The 10,669-nt window shown below is 32.3% G+C and overlaps 2 protein-coding genes across 4 annotated transcripts; one reads left to right on the top strand and one right to left on the bottom strand.

Annotated features, from left to right (window-relative positions):
* Window positions 1-2,005: 2,005 nt before the first annotated feature.
* Window positions 2,006-6,699, bottom strand: LOC108755780 (recQ-mediated genome instability protein 1-like). Of its 3 annotated transcripts, XM_018499026.1 has the most exons (10): window positions 6,485-6,699; window positions 5,615-5,758; window positions 5,328-5,531; window positions 5,048-5,205; window positions 4,663-4,956; window positions 4,234-4,464; window positions 4,015-4,156; window positions 3,655-3,909; window positions 2,322-2,417; window positions 2,006-2,249 (listed from the first exon to the last, which is right to left on the bottom strand). In XM_018499026.1, the coding sequence occupies exons 1-10, from the start codon at window positions 6,602-6,604 to the stop codon at window positions 2,106-2,108; spliced, it is 1,788 nt and encodes a 595-aa protein (XP_018354528.1). In that variant the 5' UTR covers window positions 6,605-6,699; the 3' UTR covers window positions 2,006-2,105. The 3 variants fall into 3 exon arrangements, with proteins under 3 accessions (XP_018354528.1, XP_018354536.1, XP_018354546.1); XM_018499034.1 differs by lacking the exon at window positions 6,485-6,699 and having other exon boundaries at window positions 5,328-5,527; window positions 5,615-5,752; XM_018499044.1 differs by lacking the exon at window positions 6,485-6,699 and having other exon boundaries at window positions 5,328-5,551; window positions 5,615-5,673.
* Window positions 6,700-8,064: 1,365 nt separating this feature from the next.
* On the top strand, window positions 8,065-10,121 carry LOC108755858 (charged multivesicular body protein 1b). Its single transcript, XM_018499202.1, has 3 exons — window positions 8,065-8,349; window positions 8,987-9,452; window positions 9,701-10,121. Exons 1-3 carry the CDS (start codon window positions 8,328-8,330, stop codon window positions 9,813-9,815), a joined length of 603 nt encoding a protein of 200 aa, XP_018354704.1. The 5' UTR covers window positions 8,065-8,327; the 3' UTR covers window positions 9,816-10,121.
* Window positions 10,122-10,669: the final 548 nt, after the last annotated feature.

Consider the following 10,669-nt stretch of genomic DNA (forward strand, 5'->3'; position numbering starts at 1 on the left):
ACACACACACACACACACACACACACACACACACACACACACACACACACACACCATCACACACCATCACACACACCATATACACATATACAATAATATAAAATACACATTTTAACATGATACTAAGGCAGCAACCGTGAGAGTTCCCACGCGATTCATATACGGCGATATTTGCGATCGATAGAAGCGATCCAATGATCTCAAGGACATCGCCGCCGTCTTGATGATCGATCTGCGCCTCTCATGTACTGTTGAACTGCAGAAAATCGTCCCGGCCGAGGAAGACTCGGACATGACGACGCTCGTCGAATATCCTCGAAAACTAATTCCTCGAAAGCTCATAATTCTGTAGAGAAGTCGGGAGACAGTGAGAGAGCATTATGCGAGTTTGAAGGATCCGTAAAGATCCGAAAATTTCGTGAAAGCCTGAGATCCGAGATACCAAGAATCCATGATTATCGACGACTCGAGGAAACGCCCGTTATTATATCATAGATCTGAAAATTTCAAATTCCTATGATCAAAATTTTCTAGAATTCGAAAGGCTTCAAAAAACCAGAATGAATCGTCACAGTTTACTCTAATTATCGAATCGAAGAAAATATAGATCTCGAGTTTCATAAATCTGAGATTTAAAAAATCTCAAAACTTGTAATTTCAAAAAATATAAAATTTCAAGATAATCTCAATTTTGGAAGATTGGAGCGTTTCCGAGAATCCATAGATCTGCGAATTCAGAGACTCAAATTGCTATGATATAAGGCATTAGAACACGTAAAGATACAACTTTAGTTGAAGGAAAACAAAGTAGTGACTTATTTATGATCTCGACTTTCCCAGGATTCAAGGTATCCAGGATCTAACTTTAGTGGCTTCTATTAGTTAAGGTTACAGAGATTCGAGAATTTTAGTTAAATTTTCTTAAATTTAATTACACCGATCAAGCATTTCCGATAAGATAAAATATTAAGATCATCATACATATGTAAGTTTCCGAGGATCTGTGTCTTCGGTAACTCGCGAATTCGGGAGTTCTACAGTGTCAGAAGACCCGAAGGCTCGAAGCAGTCAATGTGCGTTTCCTACGATAATAGTTATTGCGAGAATGTTATTTTACAAAGGACAAACTTTAGTTAGATCAACGAAAGGCAGACTGATGCTACTGACAAGAAACGACATTGTCGTTGCGCTCATCAAAACGGAAAGAAGGAAAGGATCAAGGATAAAGAGAGACCAGAGAGAGAAAGAAGCCCAATGTCGACAATTGTAGAAATTCACGAGACATATTGCGTTGATATTTATATTTAAATTATTGTTATTTAAACAATTTATTTGCAGATCCTCCTTAGAGACAGAATCATCGGTGCGACGTGTTTCAACAATTTATTTTATATCTCGAGAGAGTGAGAATAGAAAACAGAGGGAGTATGAGAGAGAGAGAGAGAGAGAGAGAGAGAGAGAGAGAAAGTGGAATGAATTTTATATCACGGCAAAGCGTGCAATAAGCGTAAATATTGTAACAATAAAAAAAACGATATTAATTGAAAAATTGTGAACTTGTTATCACGTTGAATGAGTGAGAAAACAAGAATGCGAGAGAGAATATACTGCGTGTGAGTGACAAAAAAATATGAATAAATGAGAGAGAAAAGTAAATGAGGGTAAACAATGAGTTGAGACAAAAATGTACCACTGCGCGATGATCAATTGTATGTACTAGTTAATAAATGCTATGATCATGCAATTCGTTAATCAGAATTTGTTCTCTTTTGGTCAGCGACAGTTTTTTTGCATAAAAGTACATAAAGAAATTAATTTTTAATATTTTAAATCAGATTTTAAGATATGTCCAAAATAGGATAGAACATATAGGAGAGTAATATGTTCACTTAATGCTAACTGTTGAATTGTTTTCTTTTATTACAAATAACATTTATGATAAATTGTATAAAAATATTTTATAAATTAATTCCTAAATCTAATTTAATTAAAATATTTGCGATTATTATTTATAGTTCTGACTGCAGCATTATGCTGTTTATAAAAAGTATCAAGTATTCTTGAATTCTGAAAAATTATCAAGTATCTCTTGCAACTTACATATTTCATGCAAATCTTTTCGTAAGGTCTTCTTTTTGTTGTGTAGTCAACTGCGTGATACCAATGATTTTGGGCATTTGACCTTGAACCAATTCCAATTTCAACAATGCATCCAAATTCTGAATTTCATGTTGTGCTTTGCGTAGACTCTGAAAAATTTAGATTTTGACAGAGAATTTATCCTTGACAATTACTATATCATGAATATATATCCATCTTACCAATCGTAGTTCGCTCTTTACTTGAGGATCTAACTTGGCAAGTTTCTTTTTCTGCAAAAATTCTTGTACGGTGAATCCAAGAAAACCCTCCAGAACCTAAAAGCATTTCAGTAATTCATGTTTATCAACCCTCGGGAGATCACGTCAGAGATCACGGTGTATCTGAGAAATACAAATATCTTAAATAAATATTACATCTTTCGCAAAAAAAAAAAAAAAAATGTGAATGCATGAAAATATTTTATTTCAATAACAACACTGAAAAAAAGTCTGATTGGATTAATTATAATTCTGACTGAAAATGGAAAAATTAGAATTTTCTGATAAAATTTATTATAATTCTGGTTGAGAAATAATCAGAATTCTTATTGATATGGTCGGACTCTTCTAGTTCGTTCATTTTCAAATAGAAATTTTTCTCAGTATACAATTTATCAAAATTTATATTTTTCTAATAAAACAATAAAAACAATAGGGCTACGAGCCAAATTAGATGTTTAGTGCTAAGAATAATATAAACAATAAAATAATTCTAAACAAACGTTTCGACCCCTACTGGATTATTCTCAATACTAGCTTGCAATTATGTTACAGATTATAAAAAACTTCGCACTAATCCTATATGAAATTGGATCTCGGTGAAATCAAATGATTTTCACATATGTTATAGTCTTTTGACTTTGGGTGGCATTGCCAAAGTAGAGCAAAGTCAACTCGGATTTTTTAAATAAGACCCCCCCCTCCCACTTTTTCTTCCATTTTCTTATAGTCCTTATTGAAACCTTTTCAAACCACTATAATTTTATTCATTTTAGATCAGTCGTTTAAAAATTATTGAGTATTTTATGGTCAGATTTCAGCAACTATAGGTAAATAGTACACAAAAACTGTTCATTTTTTTGCGCTAAAACTTATGTTTTCTTTAGCAGATCATAAGCTATAACGTAAAAATCATTTGATTTCACCGGGACTCAATTTCATATAGGATTAATGCGGAATTCTTTAACAATAATAAAAATCCATATAATATTTCCACATTACGTCATAATTATATTTTTCTGTGACATTGTAATATAATCTCAACTGTTTTAATAACTCATATAACAGCTACTGTTTATCCAGAACGTAAATGGTCGCTATTTAACAACATTTACAAATATATTTTGTATGTATCTCAGATATACCGCGATTCTCGAGAATTAAAGATATGGATGTTAGGACTCTTGTCGTAAATTAAGAAATGAAAAAAGAAGATTCTCACGATTTTCCTCTTCCTATCCATAATAAATGACAGCAATAAAAGCTTTAAGAAATCATTTTATCTCACACGTACTTCAGAATCGAAACAAACTTCTACACTGGAAGTGTAATCCGTGATCAGTGCTGTTACCGACCAGCATTTGCCTTGTTTTGTTAACGTTGAATGGTTCTTCACCTGACCTCTCACTGTCTTGTATATTTTTTCCGTAATAGGCTCGCGTAAGACATCGCGCAAGACATCGCAGATTTTGACAACTGATCGAGACTTGATAAAATCAGAAATAGTTTTAGTCTCAGGTACTTGCTGTATTGCTCTCGAAGTGTTTACCTTTGACAAAATTATACAGTTGAATAAGAAGAGAAAGCAATTAAAAAAGAAAAAATCATTCATACTTGTAGTAAAAAAAAATACTAAATTATAAATATTATATACCACTGATTTTTCATTTTGTGCCGCTTTCATGGATGTACTTTTTTTAACTTCTATTGGAGCATTACGATTTGTTAATTTCGTAGGCGGTTCTAACGAGAGACATGTTTTGGTTTTATTCATTAAAGGATTTTCACCTTGTTGACTAAAAAATGTTGAATAAAAAAAATAAATAATAGATAAATATCGAAATAATATGATGCATAGATATGGATAAAGAACCTCTGTGATTCCTTTGTCTTAATTATGATGTCGCAATCATCTAAGTCAAAATCGTCATCAGGAAATTCTGAAAAATTTTGATTTTGAATAGATTTCGTAGAAAGTGATAATTTGCTGTGAAAATTGAGTATAGAAGTTTGTTCAACTGTCGTTCTATCATTCTTATCAATTCTCTTAGTCTCCAATTGTGACGGCGATATCCGTGAAGATCTTGTTGGGAAATCATTGGACCTAGAATGATTGCTTAAATTATTACAGTAAAATTAGTAAAATTAGAGGATACTACACAGTAAGGTAAAATTTACTTTTGTAAATCAAAATATAAAATCAAAAAATTGTGAATTTTAAAGCAAATCCTTATATAACTAAAAATGATATCAATTTTTACCTGAATTAAATTCATATTAAGAAACTGTCTTTAATACTTACCAATCTTCTAAGGGTTCAAAGTCTATATCTTCCAAAGTTTGCATAATTTCATTCGTTTCTTTCCTATCTACTTGTTTGCGATCACACGTATTTCTAAAGTTTTCTTGAACAGCATTAATTTCTTGGCTTCGTTGTTCGATTGCTGTCACTGCTTCCAAGTCAACAGCTTCTTCAAAGTCATCATCGAAAAAACTGTCATTGTTGTTAGAATTAGATGCTGTGTTTTGAACATTCTGATTTATGATCCTGGATAATCCATTATCATTATATGGATCTGGATTTTCAGATTCTCCTCTGGACAATTGAATAGACATAGAAATCAAAAAGCTGAAGCCAAAGAGTAAAAAATAATTCAAACTCGAAGGAAACTCGGATCAAATCTTACAAAGCTCTTGCCAAGACATTTTCTAGCGCGTTGAATTTTAACAAAGTTTCCACTTCTCCGCCAACTTCCTTATACTTGCCATCTTCTAGGAGAATAACACCACGTCTGCAATGGATTGGGCCAATTATCATTATCTTATAACCAGGAAGTAATATATCCTGCAAGGAAACATTTTTAATGTTTTAATTTGATAATCTGGATGTGTGTGTGTGTGTGTGTGTGTGTGTGAGAGAGAGAGAGAGAGATCTGCATTCATTTGAAACAATGGAAAAAGCCGTACAGTTATTTGTTTAAGTGAAGTGTACTCTATCGCAGTGACATCCTGCACTCCATCAGTTAAACAAAGTTGCATCATTCTTCTACCTTTGGGTTGCCATTCCATCGGCTGCTCTTCTTCCTTTACTTCCAAGTTCTGGTTGTCAATTTTACGAATTTCACAAAGCTGCTTATATTTGGAGCTCGCTATATCATACATCTTGTCTACCTATACTCATATCGGATGATCTACATTTGGATGTCTAAGGTAAAAAAATATGTGCTATGATAGGAATACCACAAAGAGTTCACCTGGAGGATATAGGTACCAGTCAATACAATGTGTGTCTGTTGAGCCAGATTCTTTGGCAAACATCCATTTTCATTGTTAATCTCCCGTAGATCACTCAGTTGCCATTGGCCTTCTACAAATTCGAAAATATGCTTATCTGTCATCTGTAACAATAATCAATAGAAGTTAATTGCCTCGAGCAATATTAACAGAATTATAGTTTTTATTATTATGTATATTGCCAACAGCAACTATAAGTTAATAATATGTCACTTTGTACTTGGTTTAATTCTTGAAATATATTTATTGTATGCAAAATCAGTCTGTAAAAAATAACAGAAAAAAAAGAGAGCTTATTAATTGTTAAACAATATTGAACTGAGTTGTTAAAATTCTTTAACATTGAACCATTGAATTGTTAAAGAATTTTAACAATTCAGTGGTTCAATATTGCTTAACAATTAATAAGCAATCTCTCTTTTTTTTCTACTGTTTTTCACAAACTGATTTCGCACACCATACAAATATATTTCAAGCATTAAATCAAGTACAAAGTAACAAATTATTAAGGATCTTTTAAATATATTTGTAATTTTAATTCTTATTAAAGCACAAATTATAAGGAATTTCATTTGATGAAGTAAGAGTTAATAAGTTATAATAAAACATTTCTCTCGCTCAACGTTTCTTCAGAAGATTTCGTCAGAAGATTCAAAATAATAATATGTTCCTTAACTTTAATTAATAAAGATACATGTAAAACAATAAAAATCGACGCGTTCTGCTTTATACATAATGTATTTTATCGTTGTCGTTCACCAAATTAAAAGTTAAATTGATGCATTATGCAAAACGCACTCAATAACATTTATCAATAATTAGTTACATACTTCATGAGTAACTTTGTCCCTAATAAAGAATTCGACGCAATCTCTTAGCCACGCGTCATTCATTATATAAAATTTTCCGTTTAATTGGTTTTTTATCCGTCTTAGCAAATTTTCATTCATTTTCGCGTGACAAGTTTACAATTTTTCAATTAAGATCGATTTTTATTGTTATGACTCTTGCACACCAGCGCAATGCACGATACGCGATCGCGACGCGCGACATCCAGCGTTGTTAGACAGGCCGGGTTTCAGACACATGCGCGTCCAATGTAGCTTCAGTAACGTACCGGTTACTAGTAAATAGGAGATAGTCGCCTATGTTAAATTTTCTCAAAAATGTTGAAAATTTTAGTACATTTTACATATTTTAAATATGTATACATATATAGAAATATATTATATATAATTACATATATGTATACGTATGTAAAATATGTAAAATATATTAAAATTTTCAACATTTTCAACCCTAAGCGACTAATAATCTCCTATTTATTAGTGGCCGGTACGTTACTGAAGCTACATTGGACGCGCATGCGTCTGAAACCCGGCCCGTCTAACAATATCCAGGTTGTCTTCACTTGAGTGCATCTATGTATCATTTTATCCTTGTTGTTCACCGAATGTTAACCGAGGATATATAGTGATCCCATTTTCAACGCCGGTAGATCACCATTTAATGTAGCGGATTGCTTAAGGAAATGTCCTAGGCATGTCGGTAAAGGAGGAAACTCACTAAAGGAGGCCAGACTCGAAGCTGAGTGGTCGGCCGTGGCGTTTCGTCTCGGTCTCACACTACTAGACTCATCAGTAAAGCGATATAATGGGGACCTGTCTTAGACGCCCTGGAATCAATCTCAATCATTATTCTATTTAAAGGATCTTTGCGTGACTGAGATGCTTACGCGAAACCGAGCGCGTCCCGTCATTGGACCTCTGGTGACCACAGATAAATAATATGGGTGCACCCGGATAAATTTCCGAACACAGTCCAATAAGCATATATATAATTTTTCCAGTAAAGGTTGTAAGATGCTTTGCTACATATATCAAGGTTATAGTATATAAGGGTATCAATCATGAAACTTTATCCCTAAATGAAAATTCACACACAAAATGACATGTACTGCATAAACATAGCATAAGACCGCTAGGCCAATGAGCATCTCATGCAAATTAATATGGCGTCTTTTTGTCGGATGATCATTAGTCTAGCGATCATGTGCTATGCTTATGCAGTTTGTCATTCTGTGTGCGGTGGCCCTTACACATGACATTTTCCTGAAAAACTAGACTGGAAAATGTTGGTACTTACAAAAATCCCTAGATAACACGATTTTAATTTGTACGGATTAGTAACAGTGGCCTACTTTCCACCGATGGTTTAAACCGGATTAGGATGTAAAAACCAACCAACTATAGTCGAGTATTTCTCTGTTACAGTCGAACGACAGGGGAATGCTAAAAAAAGATAAAAGAGAAAGAAGTTTAGGTGGTAACCGTGGCAACGCTAGATAATTTACTTATTTCACGCATGCGCACTCTATTTTGGCCACTAATATCAAAGGTACCGACAGAGAGTTGCTCTACTGTATATACTGTGTCTATGTAGAAAAAGAAGTGAGTTCGTCATGTCAATCAAAAGATAGCACTTTTACGTTTCTTCAAATCCACGTAACGTGTCATTGTGTGTATACTCGCATTTTTTGTGACAAATTCGTGCTACTTTTCTACTTTATACGTTACACGGTATCGGCAAAGATCAGCGTTCAAGTTTGGTAATCCGTCTTATCTTCGAGGTTAGAACTGTATTCTCATCACAACGGGGGCCGAACAGTCAGCAATGTCCGTCTCTCAGATGGAAAGTATCCTTTGAAATTATAATTGTGCATCGAAATCTTGTTGTAAAACGTTTTTTCTTATGAAATTAAATGCAAAATAAGAAATTCATACGAAAACGTTTTCAAAAGAAATACAAGGTTTGATAAACCTAAAAATTCTAAATTTACAATTTATTCTTATACATATATTTATAACAGTTAATGATGTACTCGTATAAATCGGATTGTAGGTGATATTCTATCTGATCTTATATTCAAAATATACGGTTTTGTTTATATCTTGTCATTTTAACATTTAACATTAACATTGGAAAATCACTCAATCGTTATACTTGTAATGAATTTGAAAACTCACTTGTTATTGAAGAATTTAACTCGGCATTTGTAACTCGTGTTTTAGTCATGACTTGTAGCTCATTACTGGTTACAAATTACTTTTTTCATTAAGTAAACTTGTAATGGTGCAAGTTATTTTTCTAAATAATTTTCTTAATCTTTATTTATGACTCAGTCGTACAAAATTGCATGCAAAACTTTATCAAATTGTTATTATAAAAAGGAATAGTAACTCTCCTATTCCCTGAAATTAAACTATTTATAATTTATACCAGTTCGTAAACAAAGCAAATCATAGAAATTTCCTTAATAGCAAAAAATATAGAGAACTTATTTAATTTAAAATTTGCGGTAAAAGAATTAGAAAGAAACTCAAAGAAATGTGAGAAGGAAGAGAAAATAGAGAAGTCAAAGATCAAGAAGGCGATACAAAAGGGTAATATGGAAGGTGCTCGCATTCATGCAGAGAATGCAATTCGACAGAAGAATCAAGCCTTGAATTATCTTAGAATGAGCGCCAGAGTAGATGCAGTAGCTAGTAGAGTGCAGACTGCATTGACAACTCGCAAAGTTACTCAATCCATGGCTGGTGTTGTCAAAGCCATGGATGCTGCTATGAAATCAATGAATTTAGAGAAGATTTCTGGACTTATGGACAAATTTGAGAGCCAATTTGAGGATCTGGATGTGCAAAGTTCATACATGGAGAATGCTATGTCGCAAACCACGACTACTAATGTACCCCAGAATGATGTAGATTCTCTGATGCAGCAAGTTGCAGACGAAGCTGGGTAAGAATCTATTTCTAACTGTACTTCTCTTGTTATTTCAAGTTTTTTATGATTAAGCAAAGAGCTTAAATTTTTATCTTATATATAATTCTGTCTTATATATAATATAATATAATATATATAATATAAAGAGGAATTATTTTTAATATTATTTAAAGCAACAAAAATTTTTATTACTTTGAATTGTATTTGGAAAACATTTTATTTATTGGATAGTTATAAAGTTACCTGATTTTATTTTTTTGCAGATTGGAATTGAACATGGAACTTCCATCAGGTCAACTTGGCAGTATTGGCACTTCAACAGCAGTAAGCCAAGAGCAAGATGAATTAACACAGAGATTAGCACGACTTAGAGAATAGTGCTTTAATGTATATTATAATTGAGATGTTTTATAAATTATGTAATATATTCCTAATATTGTTACAATAATTATTGTAGACTTATGACCGAAATTAGGGATGCACCGGATCGTAAAATTATCTGATATCGGATATTCAAAATATAACATCGGATATCTGGGAAGGCAATTTTTCAAGTCGAATATCCGATATTTTCCGGATATCCGATCGGAACAATGTCTAAAAAAAAGCTAAATAAAACAAAAAAAAGGAGCAAAACGAAAAAACGATTGTGAGAAAAAAATAGTGATAATAATTATAATTGCAATGTTTTCGTTCGAGTTTGATTATCAATAGAAATGATAACTATAGAGAAAAACATTATAATTTTGCAACAATATATAAGAGCATTATGAGTATGCATACTTATTTACTGAACATTTATATAATAAAAAATCAATTTAATGATATACAATTTCTGGATATATTCTCGAATACCTAACGATATCCGACTATCCGATCAGATAGTAAAAAAATACTGGATAATCCCGGATATTTTTCGGATATCCGGTGAATCTCTGAGGATAATTAACATTTACAAACTTTAATATAATATAAGTCTTCAATATACTATAAGTTCTGAACACAATACTATAAGTTGTGAAACACAATAGGTATAATAAGCTTTAAGCCTTAAGAAATTAATCAATCACAGTTGAAAAGAATGAGTATATAAAGAATAATCGACTCTGACTGATCAATTTTTTAAGGTTTAAGGTTTACTACACATATTGATTTTGGAACTTTAGGATAAGACAAAGCAAATAAAAAAGAGGATTTTAGATTTAATAGTATGTGACATACATATATTAGAC

This window comes from Trachymyrmex septentrionalis, unplaced genomic scaffold (assembly GCF_001594115.1).
Source record: "Trachymyrmex septentrionalis isolate Tsep2-gDNA-1 unplaced genomic scaffold, Tsep1.0 scaffold126, whole genome shotgun sequence".
NCBI lineage: Eukaryota > Metazoa > Arthropoda > Insecta > Hymenoptera > Formicidae > Trachymyrmex > Trachymyrmex septentrionalis.